The 26,165-nt window shown below is 41.6% G+C and overlaps 9 protein-coding genes across 9 annotated transcripts; 5 read left to right on the forward strand and 4 right to left on the reverse strand.

Annotated features, from left to right (window-relative positions):
* Nucleotides 1-123: 123 nt before the first annotated feature.
* On the forward strand, nucleotides 124-512 carry LOC141810135 (histone H2A-like). The gene has a single exon (XM_074697491.1). The coding sequence runs from the start codon at nucleotides 129-131 to the stop codon at nucleotides 510-512; it is 384 nt and encodes a 127-aa protein (XP_074553592.1). The 5' UTR covers nucleotides 124-128.
* Nucleotides 513-3,931: 3,419 nt separating this feature from the next.
* LOC141806524 (histone H2B-like) lies at nucleotides 3,932-4,311 on the forward strand. The gene has a single exon (XM_074692107.1). It carries the CDS (start codon nucleotides 3,940-3,942, stop codon nucleotides 4,309-4,311), a length of 372 nt encoding a protein of 123 aa, XP_074548208.1. The 5' UTR covers nucleotides 3,932-3,939.
* Nucleotides 4,312-5,158: 847 nt separating this feature from the next.
* On the reverse strand, nucleotides 5,159-5,773 carry LOC141806045 (histone H1-like). The gene has a single exon (XM_074691276.1). The coding sequence runs from the start codon at nucleotides 5,771-5,773 to the stop codon at nucleotides 5,159-5,161; it is 615 nt and encodes a 204-aa protein (XP_074547377.1).
* A 3,935-nt stretch (nucleotides 5,774-9,708) lies between these two features.
* On the forward strand, nucleotides 9,709-10,037 carry LOC141806932 (histone H4). The gene has a single exon (XM_074692654.1). It carries the CDS (start codon nucleotides 9,709-9,711, stop codon nucleotides 10,018-10,020), a length of 312 nt encoding a protein of 103 aa, XP_074548755.1. The 3' UTR covers nucleotides 10,021-10,037.
* An 889-nt stretch (nucleotides 10,038-10,926) lies between these two features.
* LOC141806693 (histone H2B 1/2-like) lies at nucleotides 10,927-11,295 on the reverse strand. Its single transcript, XM_074692337.1, has one exon. It carries the CDS (start codon nucleotides 11,293-11,295, stop codon nucleotides 10,927-10,929), a length of 369 nt encoding a protein of 122 aa, XP_074548438.1.
* Nucleotides 11,296-13,655: 2,360 nt separating this feature from the next.
* LOC141806391 (histone H2A) lies at nucleotides 13,656-14,066 on the reverse strand. Its single transcript, XM_074691894.1, has one exon. It carries the CDS (start codon nucleotides 14,058-14,060, stop codon nucleotides 13,677-13,679), a length of 384 nt encoding a protein of 127 aa, XP_074547995.1. The 5' UTR covers nucleotides 14,061-14,066; the 3' UTR covers nucleotides 13,656-13,676.
* A 358-nt stretch (nucleotides 14,067-14,424) lies between these two features.
* On the forward strand, nucleotides 14,425-14,835 carry LOC141806260 (histone H3). The gene has a single exon (XM_074691668.1). It carries the CDS (start codon nucleotides 14,425-14,427, stop codon nucleotides 14,833-14,835), a length of 411 nt encoding a protein of 136 aa, XP_074547769.1.
* A 6,872-nt stretch (nucleotides 14,836-21,707) lies between these two features.
* On the forward strand, nucleotides 21,708-22,076 carry LOC141806596 (histone H2B 1/2-like). The gene has a single exon (XM_074692203.1). It carries the CDS (start codon nucleotides 21,708-21,710, stop codon nucleotides 22,074-22,076), a length of 369 nt encoding a protein of 122 aa, XP_074548304.1.
* A 1,177-nt stretch (nucleotides 22,077-23,253) lies between these two features.
* Nucleotides 23,254-23,628, reverse strand: LOC141806858 (histone H4). Its single transcript, XM_074692548.1, has one exon. It carries the CDS (start codon nucleotides 23,563-23,565, stop codon nucleotides 23,254-23,256), a length of 312 nt encoding a protein of 103 aa, XP_074548649.1. The 5' UTR covers nucleotides 23,566-23,628.
* Nucleotides 23,629-26,165: the final 2,537 nt, after the last annotated feature.

The raw sequence follows: 26,165 nt of genomic DNA on the forward strand, positions 1-26,165 counted from the left end.
TGCTCTGCTCCAAGCCTCTGTACTGGTTGGTGCGCCGGGGAAATGCGCGCGCTCTCAGCCTATATCAGGGGGACTGTGAGCCGAAGGGGATATCACTGCCATCAGTCCAGGCTCTCGAAAGACAAACCATGAGTGGAAGAGGCAAAACCGGCGGCAAAGCCAGAGCTAAGGCAAAGACCCGTTCATCCCGTGCCGGGCTCCAGTTCCCCGTGGGTCGTGTCCACAGACTGCTGCGTAAGGGAAACTATGCTCAGCGTGTTGGAGCCGGTGCCCCCGTCTACCTGGCGGCTGTGCTGGAGTACCTGACCGCTGAGATCCTGGAGTTGGCCGGAAACGCCGCTCGTGACAACAAGAAGACCCGTATCATCCCCCGTCACCTGCAGCTGGCTGTGCGCAACGACGAGGAGCTCAACAAGCTGCTGGGCGGAGTGACCATCGTTCAGGGCGGCGTGCTGCCCAACATCCAGGCTGTCCTGCTGCCCAAGAAGACCGAGAAGGCTGCCAAGAAGTAGAGACTCGCACCACACTGCCAATAAACCAAAGGCTCTTTTAAGAGCCACACACCACTACGACTGAGCTGAATTCTCTGCACAGCATAATAATTTTATCTTCCGGTTATCCACCAAGTGTTTGGCAGGTTACACTGTGGTGTCTTGCAACATTGTACTGGTGTAATGCCTCGTGCTCAGACCACTTGATGAGTGCAGGGACCAAAAAAAAAAAGGTCCATTGCAATAAGAGATAGAAGGGGAGTCAATTTTCAGGGTTGCATTACAACTATTAAAAGCTCGTGACCAAAATGTGTTTTCACCCTTGATTGCAGGTAGGCCTCTGTGTATGGTGCATCCTACCTAAAGTGTCAGAATTGGGGCTTTTGATAGTATTATTCATTCATTTCCTTTGTTTCGGAGGGACACTGCACATTAATAAACATTTACAAAAATTAAATTCTACATTTTACACACGTGTAATTTGTGTATGTTTCAGTTCCCATATTTCTCCATACATACATATATATATATATATATATATATATATATATATATATATATATATATATATATATATATATATATATATATATATATATATATATATATTGACCATATTTAAAGGTCACGCATCTTAAGGACAGTTAATCTTGATGTTGTCTAATGTTTATCAATAAACCTTTTTATATTTTTAGGGCCATTTTTCACAACCCCAAAAATATGAATATTTTCTTTTAAAAAATGTACTTATTACATTTTTCAGAAATAGAATGCATTACTTCTATGTAAAATGTCTAATCTTTATTCAATTGTTTTCAAAGTTAATATTTCACAAGACAGAACATAAAGCTAACAAATCAGCATGTTAATAAATGAGTTTATAACTCGTTATGCTTTATTATTACATAACACATCTTGTTTCTGTCCTGACTACACTGTTTGGTTGTGACCTGTACCCAGTTGTCAAGGTTGCGATCCTTAAATGTTGGCCATGCCCGTGGTGACAAAATCACAAACCCTTTTTTTTTAATTATCAATAAACAAATGTAATATTTGAAGAGAAATAACTAGTTGAAAGGCAATAGCGATTTTTACAGTGAGGTGGAATGGACACACACCATTTTGCGATGGGAGACACCACCATTATTTTCAAAGCAAGAAACAAGTCTGTATTTTCTCAACCATCTGTTTAAGTGAACACCCCTGATTCCATGTCTGTCTTTGTTGCTTGCAGACTTGTATCTATTTTTCATTTGGTTTTGGGGGAATCATCTATGCTTGAAGACTCCTTAACCTCTGCAATCTCTTTTTCTACGTGTCTCCTGTGCACTGCATCTCTAAAATCTTCTAATCTAGCCTTTAAATTTTTCTGTGCTCGTGCATGTGTGAACTTTTCCTTTTCTTTGCAGGCCTAGCTGCTGGTGTCACTGGAAGAAGTGGCTGGGCTAGAAGCCCTGGAAAAAAGTCTTGTCCACCTCTTTTTTTCTTATCGTCACATCACTGTGTTTTTGCTGTCTTTCCCTCTGTTCTCGTCTCTTCTTTCTTCTTTCCCTGTCAGATACACTGATAGACTTTCTACTTTTCTTTCTCTTTCCCTTTTCAAATATCCGTCATATTTCACTGGGTCATCCCTCACTCTTTGTCTGAATTCTCTCAACCTTTCAGTTCCACTTTTTGCATTCTGTTTTGCCATCTTTCTCTGAGCTCTACAATTTCAAATAGGAAACAGGACTTTAAATACATGAATTATTGTCTTAGATATGTTAACTTGCAACAAAGAGAGTATTGACATGATTATTCAGATCATACATTTTAAAATGTTGGGGTTTAACTACTAATCATTCTATTTTGTCACAACCCAAACCATTGTGTCATGACTGAGACATTATCAGATGTTTGGATCATGACTGTTTGGGTTGTGACATATTTAGCTAATTCTTTGAATTACTACAGTATGCTCACAAGCACATGGCTAGTAAGCATAATTTGAAGATTTGTTCTCGCAGAAAAGCACAATGTGTTGATAAAAATCCCAAGATTTTTACCCAAATTAAAACAAACTTTGATGTCATAAAATGATAGATATCAGCAATTTACCATGCATCCAATAGGTGCAGGACTTCAGAGTGCTTCCCTCTCTAAGATTTAGGGGTGCGGCTATAATCCATACTTAAAAACAACAGTAAATTCAAACTGATGTGTCTCGACTGTGGCATAAATCTGGGTAACGATTTTTTTTAGCATATTTAAAGCAATTTAAATTTTGTTCCCACAATAGATCTAAATCTTTAAACTCATTTTTAGAGTTAATCACACATATCTGTTTAACCACACTTCAAAAATAAATAAATAAATGAAATAAAACGTGTTTTTGGTTTTGTTTACATGAATTAAATTTTAGAGGTCTGACCAGGGGACAGCCTCTTCCCGATGGATAGTATCCTATTTTTTCTTTTTTGGATATCCTATCCTAAAAATAAAAAATGTTTTGTTTTTTTTTCATTATTATTTATATTTTAGTTCATCTCTATCTCAATTTAATGTTTTGTTTTAATATTTTATAAAAAAGACATTTACAACCATATATGATTGAACACATTTTTGTTTCCTTTTTTGTATGTCAGGGGACAGCAATTTGGACACTTTCAGTAGAATGCCCCATTTACTGTTGATGTGTGTCATGGGGTCTGACACATATACCCGGACACCAGTGTTGATTACATTATTTTATTATATTTGTTTTCACCAGCAAACACTGAGAGTGTGCTCATGTGAGTGAAAACCCATCAGTAGAGAAATCTTTGCCCAACATTAGATCCCAACTGAAAAAGTAGGAACAAGGATCTGGGCAACAAGAATAGGAAAACAGTTTGCATTACCCTTTTTTAATGAGAAAAGAAGTTAGAATTTGGAGCTTTGTCTTTTTCTCTGGATGTCAGAAGTCATTAAAGCAAAGGGGAGACAGAGCCATATAAAAAAAAAACCCGAATGACAAAATGTATTTTTTCTTTATGATTAAAAAAAAGAAAACAAAACTGCAATAACATCTTCACACAACACAAATTAAGTACATTTAGAAAATATCCCCAAGCTTTTCTGTTTATTCTAGCAGTCTGATGGAGCTGCTGTAGAGATGATTTCCTCTTCAGGATCTTTAACTGTGGATCGTCTCAGATCATTTTCTGTGCTGCTTTTACCCAGAATCAGGACACGAAGACACTTTGTCAGGACTCACAGAAATTTGGCGCACGGTGCATCGACAAAGCGGAAATCACTCAAGGATTTCAGAGAAAGCCTACCCGCCCCAAATCCCCCGTCCAGGCCTCAGTCAAACGCGAGTTCCAGCCAATCCTGCACGGGCGGTAACACAGCTTTATCTGCATAAAGGACTTACAAAATTGGCGCTCACGGCCGTCTTAGCTCATATTGCTCCGAAACTTCTGCGAATATGCCTGACCCAGTGAAAGCGCCCAAGAAGGGCTCCAAGAAAGCCGTCTCCAAAACCGCCTCCAAGGGCGGTAAGAAGAGGAGAAAGTCCAGGAAGGAGAGCTATGCCATTTACGTCTACAAGGTGTTGAAGCAGGTCCACCCCGACACCGGGATCTCGTCCAAAGCTATGGGCATCATGAACTCGTTCGTCAGCGACATCTTCGAGCGCATCGCCGGTGAGGCCTCTCGTCTGGCTCACTACAACAAGCGCTCCACCATCACGTCGCGGGAGATCCAGACCGCCGTCCGCCTGCTGCTGCCCGGTGAGCTGGCCAAGCACGCCGTGTCCGAGGGCACCAAGGCTGTGACCAAGTACACCAGTTCCAAGTAAACAGCTCTGCTGACAACACAAACCAACGGCTCTTTTAAGAGCCACCCACTCACCTCTAAAGAGATCATATTCCTGAATCTCACCGAAGGAAGAGAGGTGGCACAAAATAAAGAGAGTGTTGTGCTGTATTCCAGTGACTTGTGATCTTTCGAAATAGTTATATAAATAAAAGTCGAACACAGTTCTAGTGTGAATGCTGTACACGAAATGTTCAATGTGCCAATAAAAAAAGGCGCTCTACTCCTTATGTCCCCAGGTCAGGCAAATAACTGATCACTTGATTTGAAAGACGCCTGTTTGGTCCAATCCCACACGAGTCATTATGAAGTTGTGGCTCACGTTGTCATGCCTATCCAGATATAATTTCAATTTCTAAATGAACAAACCACGATTTTGTATTTTACAGAAACACACTGGTTGGACATTTTGCTGTTCAATGAGTTCAACTTTTTCCTCACTTGATTGGTGCTTGCTGCTCTGCCCAAGACTCAGCAGTCAATCCTATTAGACACCAAGGGCCTGATTATGACATTTCCTGGATAAGTCGTAGCCATTTGACGCATCTCTTCTCTGCTGTACAGTTGTCATACTGCAGGTAAAACTAAAGAAATAAAATAAAATCCAAAAAAAGAAAAGAAAGAATAAGTCACTATTATTACATTATTTTATTACTACAAGTTTCAGACGAGGTCTGCAGACTGCTTCTCCTGCAGACACTAGCTGCATCAAGCCAGGCCAGTGTAGTCATGGCAACCTCGTTGACCAGGAACATACTCATTCAGTGTGACAGGTGTGTGGCTCTTAAAAGAGCCGTTGTTTTTTAATTGGCCATTGAGATGATAACAGCTCACTTCCTCTTGGCTGCTGTCTTCTTGGCTTTGGGCTTGGCCACCTTCTTAGCGGGGGCTTTCTTGGCTGCAGGGGCCTTCTTCACAGCCTTCTTGGGGCTCTTAGCGGCCTTGGTCTTCTTGGGACTCTTAGCGGCCTTCTTGGGGCTCTTTGTTGCAGCTTTCTTGGCCGCTGCGGGTTTCTTGGCCTTCTTCGGGGTCGATGCCTTCTTTGCGGCCTTAGGCTTCTTGGCCGCTGCTGCTTTCTTGGCTGCAGGCTTCTTGGTTTTAGGAGCAGGTTTCTTTGCAGGCTTCTTGACCTTCTTCTCTACCACCTTCTTGTTCATCTTGAAGGATCCGGAGGCCCCGGTGCCCTTGGTCTGGACCAGAGTTCCCTTTGCCACAAGGCTCTTGACAGCGGTCTTGACGCGGGCCTTGTTCTTGTCCACATCGTATCCTCCGGCAGCCAGAGCCTTCTTGAGAGCAGCCAGCGACACGCCGCTCCGCTCCTTGGAGGCAGCCACGGCTTTGAGGATGAGCTCGCCCACGCTGGGGCCGCTCTTGGCCGGCTTGCTGCTCTTCTTCTTGGCCGCTTTGGCCGGAGCAGCGGCGGGAGCTGGAGCTACTTCTGCCATGGTTTACTCAGTTCAGTGAACGCAACAGGAGACGTGAGGAGGATTCTCTGGGTGTAGAGTTGATAAATCCTGAGCGGGAGGCTGTCCTTAAAGCACACATGAGAACCGTAGAGACTCAAGCAAGCAGCAGCTCGTCCACTCAGTCTGAAAGTCGGACAACTTGTGTTTTCTCTTTCCCTAAAAATGCTCCAAACGAAGTGTTGTTGGAGAGATCGAGGCTGATTGTAAAAGTAGGAGATACTGGAGCTTTTCCTCTTCACACTGAACTCATGTTTGTCTCTCAGGTTGTTGAGCTTTTGTTCAGGGAGACTCCAAACATCACAGATTGATCATGGTGATAGCAGCTGCTCATCGACTTGTCCTTCTCTTTTCTTTAATAAATTCATGTAAAAGTGATAACAACACAAATACATCTTTCCTTTCTGTTTTTTACGAGTTTATGTAGAGACACAAAAGCAAAAAGAAAGTGATCTTCACATAGCGCTCTGTTTAGAATATCAGGTTTTTGAGGAAGCAGCAAACACACTGATGTAGGCTGAGGACTGTACAGTTTCTCACTGCGACAGAAGGTGACTTCTGAGATATCCAGTGTTAGAAAGAATTGATTTTGTTACATACTTTATACTCATTACTTTAGTCACCATCTACTGTTTTGTATATTTGTGTTTACTTCATGAACTTGACCTTTGTCAAGGTTGAACACCATGAACATAATAAGAGACATTTTTAATGATTGCTTTTGTCTTACTATGATCTGCTCTTTAAATGTTTCCACAATTTATAAGTGCATACATGAAACTGATTTATAAATATAGCATTTAATAAACATATTTTAAAATCAGAGGTTTCAAACAAAGGTACTAACTCTGTGGGTTGTTATTACTATTCTTGATCATTTTTTCATTCTTAAAATTGTTTGTTTAACTAACGGTACACAATTTAAGTGCAGAAACATGAAACTGTTTTGCTCTTTTAACATGTAAGACAAAAAAATGAAATAACAGAGGTGACTAACTCTAGTATTAACTACATAGGCCAATAATTTGTTTTCATCCCTAAAACTGTTTCTTTACCACCTAAAATAATCCAGCTGTAATCCTTTAGCTCTCTGATCATTTTCATTCAGTAGTTGTCTAGAACTTTCTAGAAACCAAAGTGAAAAAATGTGAGCAGCAACAGTTTTACATCACGTTTTGTCTCTGTCCATTCTGAAGAGTGTCATCACAGTCTTTTTATTAGCTTTTAATTTGTTGCCTCATACTGACCATCTGCTCTGTTATTTCAGGTTATGGGAAACAAAGAGTCATTTTTAAAGCATTTGTTTATATTCATTCATATTCATTTATATTAATCCCATCAACCCATTCATATTTTGTCAATAATTTGCATAATATTGTCCTTATTAGTAATTGACTATATGCTGTGCTTGCTACAGCATATAGTCAAGTCTACTTTTAATGTGTAGTGACAATAAATTTGAGTCTTATCTCTCATCTCATCACATGTGGCGGGAGGGTATGGTTTTATTTTTATGCAACAAGAAAAAATGAATCTCCTCAAGACAACGTTAACAGTAAACCTTAATAAAAACGAAATAATAATAATTACAATAATAATAATAGTAATGAAACATTGATTGGCATGAAAAAATTACAAATATTTAAATGCACAAGTACCAAAGGGTGTGAAAAATGTGATGAAAACTCCGAATCAACTTAAACAAGTGAGTCAGTGCTGTGGAGGTCAAGGGGGAGTGTGTGGACAAGCGTGGAGACATGTGGGAGATGCAAGGTTGTTATTGGGTTGTGTGTGTATGACTAGTATTTGTAACTGTATACAGTGTGATGGAGGGCCAGTGGAGTTGTTGGAAAGGTGTGTGAAAGGAGTGTAAAAGGAGTGATGTGAGTGATGTGTTTGACAACCCTGCCTCATGAGAAAACAAGTCAAAAGGGACTGTTGATAGTTCAAACCTTGGAGCAGGTTTCATGTCTTTAAACAAAACCCAGGGCTTGCCCAACAGTGCACATTCCTTAGGTTTTGTGTTTCACTGAACTTAACTGAATTTAGAGAGTGTAGCCTGCCATTCAAAGATTGCACATTAGTCCATGTCGCTTGTTAATCAGTATGTCCAAGAGATCAAGTCATTGGTACGACTATTTTTAAGTATCACAACAGTCGACTTTTCCGACCACACAACAAAATATTTCAGGAAGTCTACTCTCTGAAGGATGGAAATGAGTGGCCCTGAAAAGGACCTTTGGTTTCTCAGAGTGGTGTCAATGTTTAACCTCTGCATCTGCACAGAGTGCGTCCCTGTCTCTTCAGGGCGTAAACCACGTCCATGATGGTCTCGGTCTTTTTATTGGCGTGCTCGGTGTAGGTGACGGCATCACGGATAACGTTCTCCAGAAGCACATTGAGCACACCTTATGATTAACGCTGAGAAGACTGAAAAGCTGGAAACAGGAGGGCATGACACGTTTGAGACACAATGGCTGAAGAAGATAAGTCAATTTCAGAGTTGTCTCCTCAAGCAGCTGAGAGGTGAGGTGGGGCCGGACCCCTCTAATGTAATCTAACTAATTATTATTATTATTATTATTATTATTATTATTATTATTATTATTATTATTATTTATCTTAAGGGATCAAACGGAGGTCCCAGCCTCAGGCTCCGATTGTCAGACCAAGACATTCTGAAAAAAAAAAAACAACATTATGAAATTAAAAGGCCATTGGGAAAAAAAATAAAATAAAACAAATTGAAAAAACACCATGGGATAACCTTATTTTTCTTAGATTAAAGCTTGGTAAATTAATAAAAATTCATTTTTTTAAAGTATGAAATAATCATTATGAAATATTGAATTACAATAATTTGATATGAAAGACTAAAAAAACATATTTTGTGGTAACATTGCCTGATTTCACAATCTAATGGTCATATTATATATTCCTCTGTTATTCATAAAGATGGTGTTTACTTCAAAATGTTGATTTTATGTATATAATATTGGGTCTGTTGGGGTTCCATAGTTTTTATCTAGTGCATTGCTGATCGAAAATTATTACATTAATAAATATAATGTCATTAATTATGTCTCTGGATATTGGATATTTATAAGTTATTTATTTTATTTTAGGGAAAATATAAATTGTGTCATCTTTTCTAACCCCCTGCTTACTAATGACACTTTATGAACTCTCAAGTAAATGTGTAGTGTTTCGATTTTATTTTTTCCTCACAGATTTTAATTTTTTCCATAAACCAAAAGAGGATCAACTACAAAATGAATGAGAGAAATAACGGATCATGAATATTTCATTTTATCTGTCTGAGAATTGTTTTGAATCCGACCAAAACATAGTGGAATTTTAAATTCTAGTTCCCTGAATGTTTGATCAAGACCTTTAGAGATTGAAGGGGTGGGGTGGGGGGCTGCAGTTTTTACTCTAGGATTCACCCTCTGTTCAGAACTGTCCAAGGTTCTGATCTGACAAAACAGGAGAGCAGCTGTAAGTCATGTTAGACTAATGTAAACTCTGGATAAAATATTCTTTTGCACGGTCTTCTGTATCTTATCCCCCTGACTTCCCCCATGATGGAAACATTTTATAATCTCTGTATTAATCAAAAGTTATAATGTAGTAATAATAATTCTCAAACATATTCTTTCTGTCTTTTCCATCCAGTATGTTGCTCCTCTCAGAACCATTATTGTTAAACATTCTGGTCCCAGATATGAAGTCCTAATCTCCGGCTCCGCAGAAGGGTCAGTAGATGGCGTTGCTCCGCGGAGGAGTTTTCAGTCGCCATTGAAACCAAGGAAGAAGAAAACATGCACCCCGTCTTCTTTCAAGTTCTCAGCTAACATTTAAATCACTGTGATTTCTGTGGCGGAACCATTCAACTTGAAACCGAAACTACATCAACGATGAGCGGACGAGGCAAGGGAGGAAAGGGACTCGGTAAAGGAGGCGCTAAGCGTCACCGGAAAGTCCTCCGTGATAACATCCAGGGCATCACCAAGCCCGCTATCCGCCGTCTGGCTCGCCGTGGCGGAGTCAAGCGGATCTCCGGTCTGATCTATGAGGAGACCCGCGGGGTGCTCAAGGTCTTCCTGGAGAACGTGATCCGTGACGCCGTCACCTACACCGAGCACGCCAAGAGAAAGACCGTGACCGCCATGGACGTGGTTTACGCTCTCAAGAGACAGGGACGCACTCTGTACGGATTCGGAGGTTAAACCATTCATCTGACTGCTTATGACAAACAAAGGTCCTTTTCAGGACCACCCACTGTCCTCATGTGAAGAGCACATAATCCCTAAGTAAATGACAGTAAAATTAGGAATATTTTTCTCATGTTTGTATGTGGTATTTTCTTGAAACTTGGATTACTCAGACCAGACTCATACCAGTCAAGTTCACCCACTCACAGCCTGTGATGGACACTTTGTACAGTTTCCGGAACCCGCCAGACGTGACCACGGAAAGGTAAGATTTGTGTTCACTAACAGATAAATACCTACTGTGGAGGAGGGGAAACAGATGTGATTACAGAACATCATCTGACTACTTCAAATCATTTACAATTTTCAGCATATGCAGAGCGGATACTAGTTTCCGGATGTTCAAATATGTAAAATAGAGAATCCTTGCCACAATGTCTCAAACATATTGATGTTTGTAAAGCCCGACTTCCCCTTCTTTGTCTTCCAGCATTTCACCCCTGTATATCACCCCTTATCGTGAAATTCAATGTTTCAATCCTCCCTCTGTCATCTGTAGATTAAATCCCTTTAGTACGCATTGTGTGAGTGACAAATTTTTCCATGGCAATTTGGTGTTGATGTTGCCGTCGTCGGATGGGTGGATGGTCTCCTTCTGGCTTATCGTGAAAGCCTGACAGGCAAAAACCCCTGGAAGTAACCTGCTGTATAATCCAACTATCAGAAACATTCACAAACCTTTGGGAGAAAATATTTGATTCACTGCCACAAGTAATGTTAAAGCGATGAGTTTACTCGCTTCAGCTGGTACTGGGTGGATTTTAGCAGTACTGCGTTATTCGGAGGGAGGAATATACTCTGTATAGATATGAGTGGGTGGCTCTTAAAAGAGCCGTTGGTTTGGTTTGATAGCAGAGCTGTTTACTTGGAGCTGGTGTACTTGGTCACAGCCTTGGTGCCCTCGGACACGGCGTGCTTGGCCAGCTCACCGGGCAGCAGCAGGCGGACGGCGGTCTGGATCTCCCGCGACGTGATGGTGGAGCGCTTGTTGTAGTGAGCCAGACGAGAGGCCTCACCGGCGATGCGCTCGAAGATGTCGCTGACGAACGAGTTCATGATGCCCATAGCTTTGGACGAGATCCCGGTGTCGGGGTGGACCTGCTTCAGGACCTTGTACACGTAGATGGCATAGCTCTCCTTCCTGGTCCTCCTCCTCTTCTTGCCGCTCTTGGTGGCTTTAGACACGGCTTTCTTGGAGCCCTTCTTAGGCGCTTTCACTGTGTCAGGCATGCTTGCTGAATGTTCACTCAGACTGTAAGGGGCTTTCGCCGGGGGCGCTCTTTTAAAGGCTCCTCCATGCAGATAAAGCCGTGCTGCAGCTCATGAGGATTGGCTGGGACTGGAGTTTGGACTGGGGTCCGAACTGAGGGGGGAGGTTTCGGCTTTGTCTCAAATTCTTGCGCGGTTCCCGCTTCATAAATGCGCCGTGCGCCAAATTTCTTTGTGCGTCCTGACAAAGTGATTTGTCTTCGTGTCCTGATTCTGAGTAAAAGCAGGACAGAGAATGATAAGAAGAGTTTAGAAAAAGGAAAAGCAAGTTTTCAGCAGCTGCATCAGACTTTTAGAAAGCACAGAAGGCTTTGGAGATCATTTTCCTCCTGTGATAAAAGCTTTGTGCAGTTTGTCAGATTATTATCTGGTCTGATTTATTTGAGATTTATCACTCGAACATACAGCTCCAAATTCTTACTAATAATTAGGGTATACTTTTCCCCAGCGTTGAGCACACATTCTCAAAAACACAAGTACTTAAACATCCAAAATTATGGAATTATTTCTGTCATCAGAGTTTGAATGTGAATTTCTAACACTGCTTTATTTTTCAGCATCAAAATCAGACTTTGTATTTTTTTTTAAAACTTCATATTTCTAGCACCTATTATTTTGTCTTACTTTGATTTGGTTTCAATGTTGAAAAACTTGTTGAAAAACTTCGAAAAAGCTATATAGAAATAACATAAAAACTAAAAGCAACATTGGTCCAAACTCTGGAAGCATCCATGGTAATGTGTAGATAATCATTTTCAGATGAATGATGATGAAGAAGAAAATGTTTATCCATCCTCTAGTTTCCAAAGCCACACTCAGGATTATTACACTGTGGCACTACAGTTACTCATTGTTCTCAGATCAAACAAAAACTTTAAGGTTCCTTAATGTTAGGGAACATCAGGCTTTGTTAGGTTTCAGTGTAAACAAGAGGAACGTCCTGATTTGGTTCTGACCTTTAGATAACCACAGGTTGACGTTCTCCTTAGGTTCTGTGTTACTAGAGTCAGTGTAAAAGAAAATCATGTCTCAGAATATCCAGTTTTTAAAAGTTTCACGGTACTTCAAACTCCAAAACATACAGCATTAAGAATCACCAAAAAAAAGTAAACCTCAGTGTTAAAAAAGGTCATATGAAGCAACTTCTTTTAGTGATGATGGCGTCAGCTGATCACCTCTGGATCATCTGTCAGTCAGCTCTAACAGCTGTTTGTGTGTCTGAACATGTGCACTGTAATAACCCAAACATAAAGAGTAACAGAGCTTTGTCTGTGTTTTTAACCTGCTTAAAAAAAAACTTTCACCTGAAGAAAACCTGCTCTCTGTTTATTTTGTGACCTGAAGAAGCACAGGGATGACTTCACCAGTAAAATGCATCATTATAAGATTATTTGTTTACTATTTAGTCTTTAAGTAGCCCTTTGATGCACCTCATGGGTCCAAAGTGAATGAACTGTACTTTATGTGCAATATCTTTGCAATTACCTATTTTTTTATCATTCAGGGTTTCAGGAATTTCTCAGTGAAGTTTTTTTTTTTTTTTATTAATTTATTCATTAATTTTTAAATATGATTCTTACTTCTTTTAGTTTTTCTGTAATAACTTTTTTAATAAAAATACTTTTTGAACCACTTCCCTTTTATTGCACAACATGGGTTCAAAATGACCCGAGTGTTTCTGTGCTATTTCTTTGAAGTGAATGTATTTGTTTTTATTTGCTATGCCATGTATTTAGTATATATATTCTTTCTTTTTTGCCTGGCACCAATCATCATTTTTTTCCCTTACTTATTTCTATGAGCTGCATAGATTTTGTCCATGGGTCAAAAACAACCCAAATGAATTTACAATGGAATTTAGTGGGAACCTTTGAAATTTGTATGTTTGTTATTAGGAGCATGTTTACTGAAGACAACTAATTCCCTGATAAACTTTTGACTCAACACATCTCCTTATGCACATCTGATCTGATATTAGCTTATCGTTACAAAATCACAGTGCTCTGAACTGGCCCTCAGTGGCATCATGACCACAGTGAGCTATGAGCAGAAGAAGGTAAAGCCTGTTGTCCTCCTGTGAGTACCATGCATGATGACACAACAGTTGATGCCAGCAGTCACAACTAAAAGTGGATACATTTCTAATGTATGAAACCAAATCAGCCGCAGATCAGTGATCAGTGTAGGTCTATTAATTTCAATGGATTAATTATGAGATTGTCTGACTGCATTCTTCAGTGTAGCCCTGACTCTCTGGTACTCTGGGTAGGAAATTGTCTCTCTGGTGGAGGTGTGTGGCTCTTAAAAGAGCCTTTGTGTTGTTAGCAGTCAGGTATGAGACTTTACTTCTTGGCGGCCTTCTCGGTCTTCTTGGGCAGCAGGACAGCCTGGATGTTGGGCAGCACGCCGCCCTGAGCGATGGTCACTCCGCCCAGCAGCTTGTTGAGCTCCTCGTCGTTGCGCACAGCCAGCTGCAGGTGACGGGGGATGATACGGGTCTTCTTGTTGTCACGAGCGGCGTTTCCGGCCAACTCCAGGATCTCAGCGGTCAGGTACTCCAGCACAGCCGCCAGGTAGACGGGGGCACCGGCTCCAACTCGCTGAGCATAGTTTCCTTTCCGCAGCAGTCTGTGGACACGACCCACGGGGAACTGGAGCCCGGCACGGGATGAACGGGTCTTAGCCTTAGCTCTGGCTTTGCCGCCGGTTTTGCCTCTTCCACTCATGCTTGGTCTTTCGTAAGTCTGGACTCAGAGAAGTAATGTCCTGTCCGGCTCAAAGTCCCCCTGATATAGGCTGAGAGCGCGCGCATTTCCCCGGCGCACCAACCAGTAAAGAGGCTCTGGAGCAGAGCAGCAGAGGGCGGCCCGAGCTCAGCTCCGCTCCAGCACGCTCTCTAATGAGCAGCGGAGCCTTAGCGGGGGCTCTGTCCCCCTCCTCTGCGGGGCTGAGCTCCAGGAGCGGCCTCTCACCAATCAGCAGCCGGAGCTCTCAAGCAGCGTCACCGTTTCACAGCCGCTCCTCCGCTTTAAGAGCAGCAAGGCTCCGCTCTGCTTCATATATTTCTCCAAATCAGAGAAAGGAGATAGCATGGCAAGAACCAAGCAGACCGCTCGGAAATCCACCGGAGGCAAAGCTCCCAGGAAGCAGCTGGCCACCAAGGCTGCCCGGAAGAGCGCCCCGGCCACCGGCGGCGTCAAGAAGCCTCACCGTTACAGGCCCGGGACCGTGGCTCTCCGGGAGATCCGCCGCTACCAGAAATCCACCGAGCTGCTCATCCGCAAGCTGCCCTTCCAGCGCCTGGTCCGAGAAATCGCTCAGGACTTCAAGACCGACCTGCGCTTCCAGAGCTCTGCTGTCATGGCTCTGCAGGAGGCCAGCGAGGCTTACCTGGTGGGGCTGTTCGAGGACACCAACCTGTGCGCCATCCACGCCAAGAGAGTCACCATCATGCCCAAAGACATCCAGCTGGCCCGCCGCATCCGTGGAGAGAGAGCTTAGACTGTCTGCAGCTCAATAACAACAACAACAACACAAAGGCTCTTTTAAGAGCCACCACACCAACAAAAGAGCCCAATCCCGCTGTAAATATCAATCAAACGGAAGCCTCAAACACACACAACATGCAATGCATCTTTCTCCTATGAATCACCCATTCAATCAATTAACAATATATTTGTTTAATTAACTAATGGTCCCCCTCACGCAGAACATCATGAATTAATTTTATCTGTCACTCTCACCCATCTATCTCAGTGGATGGGACTTACAATGGTCAAGTCACGGTTGGACTCAGCAGTCCCCTGTCAAACAAACTAACAGCAGCTATCACTGAGGGTCTGCATGAGCTCTACACTGAGTTAATAACATATCTTTTAAACCCAAGAGTGTTTGCTAACTAAGAAGAAGTTCTCCATTGCTTCTCCCGTACTGGGCTACCAAATACACGTGGACCAGAGCCCTGTTCCTCCAGGCTAACTCAGTTAGCTGAATGACTTCAGGATCATCATCACACAAGCTTTCTCTGTGCATGGAAGCAGGTGAAGCTACATTACTGTAGAAAAAGGTCAATACACTTAAACCTGCTCTAGGAAACGTTTATTTCACAAAACTGGACATCCGTCTCCAATCCCCCTCTGCATGCTGAGCTACAGCTCCCTTCCAGGGACAGTTTGCTCAGGAGCTGTGATCTGTGCTGCTTTTCATATGAACGGTTGGGCCGGTGTTGTGCCAAGGTAGCTACCCATGCCAGGATTCCTACCCCCTCCACGGAGGAAAGCACCTGTGCTGGGTGACGACTGTGGCCGATACAACAACAAATTGGAACGCTTCTACGTTCACAAACCACGGCAGATAAAGCAACAAAATAATACTTATAAAATAGATACTTAGGTAATTAAATTTGGTTTTTACATTAGACAAGTAAACATTTTAAATAATCAATGACTCATTTAATTAATTAGGGTCCTCGGCCTGAGCCAGGGCACCTTCTAGCAGGGCTAGAAGGTGCCCTCGGCCTTTGGCCGAGGGCACTATTGTTTTTCGTCCGTTTCTTTTTTATTATTCCACCCGCCCCGAGATCGCAAATTAGGACCCCTAAACATGCTCAAAAACTCACCAAAATTGGCACGCACCTCACAATTGCGTGAAATTGTGATATGATACCAAACATGACCCCCGCCATCCCATAATAATCTCTCTAGAGCCAAAAAACCTCTCAAAAACACACTTTAACGGCCCTAGCTCAGGCTAGGAATGTCGTAGAGAGATGAAACCAACGTCAAAACGTTCATCTCATTGAGACGCACAACTTCGGGGGTGGTCATTTTTTGCCTATCTCGCACAGGAAGCCGGCAATTTGCCCGCCAAAATAAGAGATTTTGGCATTTTTAGCCTTTCTGCCAAAATTATCTCCCCTGGAACCAAAAATGGTACAGGCATGGAAATTGGCTCACATAACAGACCAGACCCTGTTCTACAAAAGTTGTGGAGGAAGTTGTTGTTTCTGGCCCGGTTTTCGAATGGCGAGCCCTCAAAGTCGCCGACCGCCCAATGTTAACAGATGGGAGAGGAGCTTCTGTGAAGCAGTTGGGCCTCTAGAAAAAAAAATAAAAGTCGCACAGCTTTTAAAATGACATGGCTGGATTCCTCGCAAAGATTCATAGAAGAAAATCATATTTTTACACAGATTAGGTCAACATTCTGGCCTAAAGGATGAGTACTTTCTTCATTTAGGCAATTTCATCCTCCTGCACTTCTGTGATGATGTCACACACTGATAAGGAGTTCCACACAGCTGCTCACATGACTCAGCAGAGGAAACAATGACTCTCTCCTCCATTAAAGTGCTTATTACACCCCCTGAACATGCTCAAAAACTCACCAAAATCGGCACACACATTTCAAACATCAAACTCTTCAATATAATACCAAACATCCCATAATATTCCCTCTGTCCACATTCTGACACATTAAAACAGCCATAGCAGCCAGTAGGAATGTCCTAGAGAGATCAAACCAACATCAAAATGTTCATCTCATTGAGACGAAAAAATTATATGCTGACAACCTGGCCTTCCCCAGACAGGAAGTTGTATATTTCTCTTCAAAGAAATATTTCCACACATTTTTTCCCATTCCTACATTTTTTGATTGCTTATAACACCCCCAAGCATGCTCAGAAACTCACCAAAATTAGCACACACATTTTGAGCGCCCTAAATTCCCATATGATACTTAACATGACCCCCAACATCCCATAATATGCTCTTCAGCGCCACCTAGGCACACTAAAACGGCCCTAACAGGGGCTAGGAATGTCCTAGAGAGATGAAACCACCACCAAAATGTTCTTCTTATTCTGTTAGACACATTGGGGCCAATACCGTGACAGTGGGGCAAAACCGGCATGAGCCCCGAGGACCCGTCTAATGCTGCTTGCAGCTTTAATTATTTAAGTATTTCATAAGACTTTTTTAAAGTAAAGAAATAATTATATATTTATTTAATTATTATTGATTTAATTTCAATATTTAATAATTATTGACACAATTATTGATTTATTCAATTATGTATTTAATTAATTTTCCTTTAATAAATTATGTATCTATATATTTCATTTTGGCATGTTTAGTCCTCCATACTGATGATGGGGGAAATGAAAACTAATCGACCCAGTGTTTATGATTAACCTCCACCCTGTGGTGGCATCAGTCTAACCTGCATCATCAAACCATTTACGTCAGTAGAAGAATCACTATTTCCTCAAACCGACGTGATGTTTTACGTCTGAGAGACAAAGTTAAGATTGTGATACATAGACTAACCCCGTGGTGGCTGGAGGAGTTGTTCCTCACATCTCATGTGATCATCTTCAATTGTCCCAACTCCTGCTTTCAAGCTCACTTACCTGACTGAAGGCTTTTCACTCAGATGGGTTTTTAACTCAGGACTCAGTCGAACCATCGACTAATGATGCTTCAGTTTGTTGGAGGAGGAATTCCTGTCCAGTCACAGCTCCATCAGCTTCATGATGTTTGTGTTTCTCTCTTTGCTTCTCTTCAAGTTTATTTTTCTTCATATGCTCACACAGGCCACTCACACATAGTGAGGAGTGCACAGTAACATTTCAGATTCAATGCTTCTTCAATTGTGTCTTTTACCTTCATCCACAGAGTCCATCACTCCCTCTGTGTCCTCCTCCTCTGGGAGTGTAGCGCTGCTCCTGCTGTCCAGGGTGCTGAACCACATCAGGTAAAACCTGTTCTGTGAGTTACATTAAAGCTCTTTAAAGAACCACCTCAGTCCACACAGATGATGTCCCCTCTGTGATGATGTGTTCACAAAGCGATTCATACACACTGACCTGCAGCAGGACATCCATCACAACAGGAATGTCTTCACAAAATAAAACTTTGGTGGCTTGTGTGTAATAAGCCACAACACCCAACAAAAGAGCTGACATACCCAGAAAATGTGAATCAGACAGAAGTCATGATAAGACATCACAAATACAATCACTAAATCATTATCCAATGGTGGACATTGTGAATATATGCCTATGATTACCTACAATAATGATTTCACTTCACGTCAAACAAAAAATAGACACTCCAACGATGGAGTAAAAGTTTGTACAGATTAATGAGCCAGTCAAGAGGTCAACAATCACCTCAGCAGATCACTGCTCCATTGAACAACCCAATGCTGCCACACAGTGGTGGTTTGGAGCTCCTGCATGGAACCTTCAACCTGGAATTGAAAGCGATAACCACAGCAGGAATTGTGCTTTAAGTACTGAATCGTTTTAGATTCTAATGATAAATTGTCTAAGAGCAAAGAAGTTGATGAAAGACCCAAACAAATCCTGTGTTTGCTTGAGGAAGAGTTATTCAGAAACCATGTGATCCTCTATGAGGGTCTCAAACACACCTGCTTTAGCTTCCCAGACTGTCGACTGTGAACTGACACAAAACTCCAGGTAAGGACTTAGACCATGACTCACACCACGAAAAACTGCTTCAGTCTTGACTGGAGGAGGGATTCTTGTTTAATCTAGGCTGTTCAAACAGCTTCATCATGTTTTGCTCATGTTTACATCATAGGATGACACTGCAGCTTACACATGATGTGGAGTCTACAGAAACATCTTTTATGTTGAACTTTTAATGACTCTTTGTTTTTGTTACTTCTTGCTACAGAAACAGAAAGTTTTCTCATAATTCACTCCCTCTGTGTCCTCCTCCTCCTCTGGGAGTGTCGTATTCTTGTAGCTGTCCGAGGTGCTGAACAACATCAGGTAAAAAAGGAGGATGATGTCCTTCCTCATGGAAAATGAGCTGTCAAGGCAATAAAACTTTGTTGGTCACTGTGGTAAGCATGAATTCAAGGTATTACAGTTATTTGAAGTTGTGTACAGTATGTTTACTGTCATGGAAAAATTCAATCATCTGTCAGCTCATCTTCTGTTTGCAAATAAAAAAAAGCCTGATGGCTGTAGGTATGCTGAATCTTCTCTGTGGCAGTCTAACAGAGAGATAGGAGATATAAAGCAGAGAAGGATGAAGACTAACAGAGAGAGGAAGAGGAGAAGCAAAGCCTCTTCACCCCTCTCAGCTTTAGTCCTTCTCTCTATGTCAGTCTTCATCAGGGGGTGCACACAAGCCAAATTATTATTCATCAAGTTACACATCCTGATTCTTCTTTTTCTCCTGAAGAGATTTTGATAAAAACAGTAAATTTGGGGACAAAATATTAAGAGGATACTTTGGGGGCCCGCAAGGTCCACCTGACAAATCCACCTTGACAAAGTGCCTTGAATTAGACGATAAGAGCCACACTCTTATGCTCTCTCTGGATGTCACTTACAGGAAGTTTGAAAAAAAAATCTCACTCAGTGATTTCTGGACATATTCAGTTTTAAAAAGTTTGACATAAAATAAATCAAACTTCTAAAAAATATATACAGCAAGACAATTCATCATCTCAGAATACACCCCACTGCTCACGTGACAGACACATTTCCACCTGTTACATTTCCTCAGGAGTTTATAAAGTTTTGTTCATGAGCATGGGATTTGTAAAGCAAAACACAGTTTGTGTTCTCCTGAGATCTAAAACTGATGTCCAGTGTTCCCGAGTTAAATTAATTCGTTTCTGGGTTACAATCAGATGTGTACTAGTTAAAGGCTAAATGAATAATTAATAATCTTATAATGAAACATTTTACTGGTGAAGTGATCTGTGTGCTTGTTGACAGGTCACAATAAAACAGAGAGCAGGTTTCCTTTGTGTGAAAGTGTTTTTAAGCAGGTTGATGAAGCTCTGTTACTGTTTATGTTTGGGTGATGACAGCGCACATGTGCAGACACACAAACAGCTGTTAGAGCTGACTGACAGATGATCCATCGGCTGATGCCATCGTCACTACAAGACATTGCTTCATCTGACACTTGTTTTTTTGAACAGTCAATATTTTGAGGATGATGATTTTGTTTAATGTTAAATTTTTTTGAGAATGTGAAGTTTTTAATATCATTTTCTTTTACACTGGCTCTAGTAACACAGAACCTAAGGAGAACGTAACCCGATGGTTTTCTAAAGGTTAGTTAGACCCAAATCAAGATTTAACGTTTGGAGAACGTTCCCTCTTGTTTACACTGAAACCTAACAAAGCCTGATGTTCCCTAAACATTAAAGGGAACAAGTCATAATCTCCTCCTGTGGTTGCACTGCCACCTTCACCAAACATTGAATGTTTGTTTTTTGTTTGATCTGAGAGCGATGAGTAACTGTAGTGCCAAAGTGTAATAAGCCTGAGTGTGGTTTTAGAAAAATGAGGATGGATAAACATTTTCCTCTGGATCATCATCAATCTAAAAATGATTATCTACACATTGCCATGGATGCTTCCAGAGTTTGGACTAATATTGCTTACAGTTATTTTTAATTCATAAATCATAAAAATAAATAATAAAAATTTTAAAAAATATACTCAAATTTCTTTACAGAGCACTTCTAATTAAGGATTTAAAACCAACTGCTTAATGAATTCGAATTTTTGTCAACATTGAAACCAAACTTAAGGAAGAAAAAACAATTAGTGCTAGAAATTTGATGTTTTTTGAAATACAAAGTCTGATTTGATGCTGAAAAGAAAAAAAAAAAAAAAAAAAAACAGAGGTCGAATTTATAGTCAAACTCTGATGTCACAGAAAAACTTAATGCAATGATATTTAGTGTAATTTTTCAATAATAATTTGATTATTTTCATTTGATTATAATAGTTGTTTGAGTGCTTGTGTTTTGGAGCATGCATGCTCAACGCTGGGGAAAAGTAAACCCTGATTGTTCGTTATTATTAGTAAGAGTTTGGAGCTGTATGTTGGAGTGATAACTCTTGATTAATTCAGATCAGACATAAATCTGACAACTGCACAAAGCCTTTGTCACGGACAGAAAATTATCTCCAAACCCTCCCGTGCTTTCAGAAAGTCCGATGGAGCGGCTGAAACTTGATTTCCCTTTTTCCAAACTCTTTTTAAACTGCAGAAAGTGTCTCTTCTCATTCTCTGTGCTGTTTTCTGTGAGACTCTGGACATTCAATTCATGCTCAAACGAAAAAAAAAAAGACACAACTGATGACTGGATCAAAACGCACAAAGAAATTTGGCGCGCGGCGCACGGATGAAGCTGGAACCGCTCGAGGATTTGAGACAAAGCCAAAACCTCCCCCCTCAGTTCGGACCCCAGTCCAAACCCCAGTCCCAGCCAATCCTGCATGAGCTGCAGCACGGCTTTATCTGCATGGAGGAGCCTTTAAAAAAGCGCCCCCGGCTAAAGTCCGTCATCGTCTGAGTGAACAGCCAGCAAACATGCCTGAGACAGTGAAAGCGCCCAAGAAGGGCTCCAAGAAAGCCGTGTCTAAAGCCACCAAGAGCGGCAAGAAGAGGAGGAGGACCAGGAAGGAGAGCTACGCCATCTACGTGTACAAGGTCCTGAAGCAGGTCCACCCCGACACCGGGATCTCGTCCAAAGCTATGGGCATCATGAACTCGTTCGTCAGCGACATCTTCGAGCGCATCGCCGGTGAGGCCTCTCGTCTGGCTCACTACAACAAGCGCTCCACCATCACGTCGCGGGAGATCCAGACCGCCGTCCGCCTGCTGCTGCCCGGTGAGCTGGCCAAGCACGCCGTGTCCGAGGGCACCAAGGCTGTGACCAAGTACACCAGCTCCAAGTAAACAGCTCTGCTGACAACACCACCCAACGGCTCTTTTAAGAGCCACCCACTCATATCTATAACGAGTATATTCCTCACTCTGGATAATACATTACTGCTGTGCATTAATGTTTATCTGTAATAATCTCCACTGAACCATTAATACCAGTACTGATATTTTTACCAGCTCTGCCAACAAGACAAATCAACAACTCTCTATAGAGCTATCCACTTCCAGCTAACGCGAGTCATTTCATCACTTCATTCTTACTGGTGGCAATGAGTCAAGCAGTTTCTCTCGCAGGTTTTCAGGGCTATTTGAATGTCTCTGATACTTGATACAGCGGGTTACTTCCAGGTGCTTTCACGAAAAAAAAAATTTGCAACTTCGTCGCACTTGTTGCAATGACAAAGTTCTATTCCCTGAATTTCTCCTCCGCTAAAATAAAGCATATCATATTCTATTCCATCTATTCTATTCTATTCTACTCTATTTTATTCAAATCCATTCTGTTCTACTTAAAGGAGACAATTCACCGAAAAGCATCAAAGTCAAAGGAAGTATTTGTCACTCAAAAAGGCCAATGCACTGAAGGAATTTTTTCTACAGGTTGATGATCTACGTAGCTTGAATTAAAAAAAAAAAAAAAAAAAAACACAGGAAGGACTGAAACACTGGATTCCACAGAAAACGGGTGCATAAATGATGACAGAGGTAAAATGTAGCTGGAAGAAGGGGAAGCTGGGCTCCACAAACGTCAATATGTTCAAGACTCCGCGGCAAGAATTTTCTTTCTATGTGCACATCTAGAAACTAATGTCCGCTCTGCATACCACAGTGTTGAAAATTATAATTAACAAGATTTGAACTGTAAAGACGATTTCCCTCCATTACCACCTTGATTTTCTCTCTTCCACAATAGGCTTGAAACGGTTTCTGAACACAGTCCTCACCTTTACATATTAAAGATCACATCCAGCAGGTTCCAGACACTGTACAGAGTGAACATCACAGGTTTTGAGTGGGTGAACCTGACAGGTCGGAGTCTGCTCTGTGTAATCCGAGTTAAATGAGGATGCTGTACTATAATGTTCCTAATAATAGTAACATTCACTGAGGGATTGTGTACTCTTCACATGAGGACAGTGGGTGGTCCTGAAAAGGACCTTTGTTTGTCATAAGCAGTCAGATAAATGGTTTAACCTCCGAATCCGTACAGGGTGCGTCCCTGTCTCTTGAGAGCGTAAACCACGTCCATGGCGGTCACGGTCTTTCTCTTGGCGTGCTCGGTGTAGGTGACGGCGTCACGGATCACGTTCTCCAGGAAGACCTTGAGCACCCCGCGGGTCTCCTCGTAGATCAGACCGGAGATCCGCTTGACTCCGCCACGGCGAGCCAGACGGCGGATAGCGGGCTTGGTGATGCCCTGGATGTTATCACGGAGGACTTTACGGTGACGCTTAGCGCCTCCTTTACCGAGTCCTTTTCCTCCCTTTCCTCTTCCACTCATGGTTGATGCAGTTTGTTTCAAAGTCGAATAGTTTCAGTTTCACAAGTCACAGTGATTTAAATGTTAGCTGAGAACTTGAAAGAAGACAGGGTGCATGTTTTCTTCTTCTTTGAACTTGGATGGCGTCTGAAAACTCCTCCGCGGATCAGCGCCATCTACTGAGCTCTCTGCAGAGCCGGAGATTAGCAGGACTGAGCAGGACTTCATGTCTGGGACCAGAATTAGCTGCATGTTGGTTTCCGGCCTAACCCTCAGTGGACTGATTTCCAATCGACCCGACTGTCCTGTTTAAATCTCGGCTGATGTTTCCTGAAGACTTTTTTTTCCAATCAGAGCAGGTCTGAAGCGTGTGTAACATGAATCATTTCTTCAAACCACCTAAGTCTCGAGCATAAGATGTTTAGGATTTGACATTTTCAGTCAAGTCTGGAAGAGACAAATACAAAGTTAACACAAAGAAATAAGACAGAGCAGGGTTCTGTGGGATGAACTGACAGTTTACAGGCTTTATGCCATCAAGGATGTGGCTCAAGTGGTGAGTAGGTTTGATAAAATCCTGCATGAAGTGGATTCAGTAGAGACATGAAGGCAGCACTAAGGCTATCATTAACAACATCCATGGATATTTAAATTACCTATAACGATAATTGCTCTGGGGTCAGGACAAGGGCGTAGGTTTAGTCTCAACATTGGTAGGGACAATATAACAGCATAACCTGCATGTACACTTTTTGCTGGGGACGGGACATTAATAAGACCAAACAGATTAGGTGAACGGGGGTCAGGGCTACATTTCTCACAAATATGAACCTAATTAATTGAAAGGCTAAATCATCAATGCAAAATAAATCTGTATTGACTTGTACTAACTTTCATGTGTATTGGTTCACCTGATACACCATTTGATTCAAACCTTTATTTTCCAAAAACTACTAAAGAAACATTTTGAAAACTTCCAGAACATATGTTTGGATTTTATTAGCAAATTTAAATTGCAATATTTGAACATAACTGAAATTATATCAACATATACAATACAAACTTGTTAATAATCTCAACTGAATGCAAAAAATAAACATTTGTCTTAAGACCACTCAACAACAAAAATGGGCCAAAGTACTGCACATGCGCAGTACTCTCTGGAGCACTGACTCCTTTCTTTGAGGGGCAAACGTAAACAAAGTCTTCGTCAGTTCAGAGGTCAGTACAGCCGCACAGCTCTGTCTGGCTGCAGCAGAGGACTAACTCGGAGCGGACCATGATGGAATATTGGTGAAAAACATGAGTTTTTGGATGATTAATGCAGTTTTAGGAGCGGCGCTGTCTATGCCCCGATGGATCCCATTATACGGACGTCCGCTGCACGATTTTGGATCTAAATATCTCCTGAAGCACTGCTTGGATCAGGAAAGCCTTCTGGGTGAGTATTTTGTTCTACTTCATTCTATAAACAATGTAAAAAGTGTATAAACCGAACTTATCCTTTAAGGGATTTTAATAACGTTCTACCTGTATGCATCTCGACAAAACAAACTGAAAAACAACGGTAGTACTTCGGCTGTCAAATCAGCCTCCGGTAGCAAGTTTGGCACGAGTAGGACATTTCGACAGAACAAGCTTCCTACTCGAGTTTTGCAGGTTAGCAAGTTCACAAAGTTTAATGTTACGCTAACTCTGATGCAGGTCGGACTTTCAGGAGCAAATTTAGTGGTGTGTTCCCCACCTCCACAACACTGATGTCTTTTTACATCACTTACAGTGGCTGCTGCTGGCCGAAAAAAACTTCTAATATCCCTCCTGTGTGTGTGTGTGTGTGTGTGTGTGTGTGTGTGTGTGTGTGTGTGTGTGTGTGGGGGGGGGGGTCATTAGCCAATGTAACGTTCGTTTTTGGAAAGAAAAATGGACCGGCACATTCAGCGAGTGAAAAGGGGTAAATTTAAGTCTGAACATTATGAAAATAATAACGATAGGGTCAGTTCTATCCTTACAACATATGGGAAGACAATCTAAATTCCCTTTATAACTGAACTCATATAATGCAAAAAGTTGCTTCAAAGTTGGTGGGGACAATTTGTGCCTCCTGAAAAGTTGGTAGTGTTATGTCCCTACCGCCCCAATGCAAACCTACGCCCTTGGGTGAGGAACATACTGGACAGAAAAGACAGGGAGAAAAACGTTTGAGAATTATTATGACTAACTGTTGATAGCAACAGAAGATACAATCTTGCAAAAGAAGATTTAATGCAGAGCTTATGTAACAGTGTAAATAATTTTGTTAAATATCTGTTAAATTTTGGACACAATCTTTATTTTTTGTATTTGTAACGTTTTATTTTGAAAGTCCCAGTTGAGGTTGAGTTGGTTCGGTGCAGTCTTTAATGTCTTTGCTGGAGTCTGTCTCCTGTTCGCTCCGTCACATGTTCGTCAGTATTTGTCTTAAAAGTGCACATAAAGTGTTGAAAGTGTAAAAAATTATCACGTTTTGACTCTGATGAGAAACGTTTCCACTTTGAGTGTTTGAATGTGTTTGATAAGTGATAACAAACTTAAGAACGGTGTGACTACACTGTTAGACCGAGCTGTAAATTAAACAGTATCCT

The sequence above is a fragment of the Halichoeres trimaculatus genome, unplaced genomic scaffold (assembly GCF_033239565.1).
Source record: "Halichoeres trimaculatus isolate MK-OKI-2021-1 unplaced genomic scaffold, fHalTri1.1 fHalTri1_scaffold_2, whole genome shotgun sequence".
NCBI classification, from domain to species: Eukaryota; Metazoa; Chordata; class Actinopteri; order Labriformes; family Labridae; genus Halichoeres; species Halichoeres trimaculatus.

Bases quoted from the DNA above. Each gene is read 5' to 3' on its own strand.
- LOC141810135 (XM_074697491.1), top strand. From the start codon at position 129: ATGAGTGGAAGAGGCAAAACCGGCGGCAAAGCCAGAGCTAAGGCAAAG.
- LOC141806932 (XM_074692654.1), top strand. From the start codon at position 9,709: ATGAGCGGACGAGGCAAGGGAGGAAAGGGACTCGGTAAAGGAGGCGCT.
- LOC141806858 (XM_074692548.1), bottom strand. From the start codon at position 23,565: ATGAGTGGAAGAGGAAAGGGAGGAAAAGGACTCGGTAAAGGAGGCGCT.
- LOC141806596 (XM_074692203.1), top strand. From the start codon at position 21,708: ATGCCTGAGACAGTGAAAGCGCCCAAGAAGGGCTCCAAGAAAGCCGTG.
- LOC141806693 (XM_074692337.1), bottom strand. From the start codon at position 11,295: ATGCCTGACACAGTGAAAGCGCCTAAGAAGGGCTCCAAGAAAGCCGTG.
- LOC141806045 (XM_074691276.1), bottom strand. From the start codon at position 5,773: ATGGCAGAAGTAGCTCCAGCTCCCGCCGCTGCTCCGGCCAAAGCGGCC.
- LOC141806260 (XM_074691668.1), top strand. From the start codon at position 14,425: ATGGCAAGAACCAAGCAGACCGCTCGGAAATCCACCGGAGGCAAAGCT.
- LOC141806391 (XM_074691894.1), bottom strand. From the start codon at position 14,060: ATGAGTGGAAGAGGCAAAACCGGCGGCAAAGCCAGAGCTAAGGCTAAG.
- LOC141806524 (XM_074692107.1), top strand. From the start codon at position 3,940: ATGCCTGACCCAGTGAAAGCGCCCAAGAAGGGCTCCAAGAAAGCCGTC.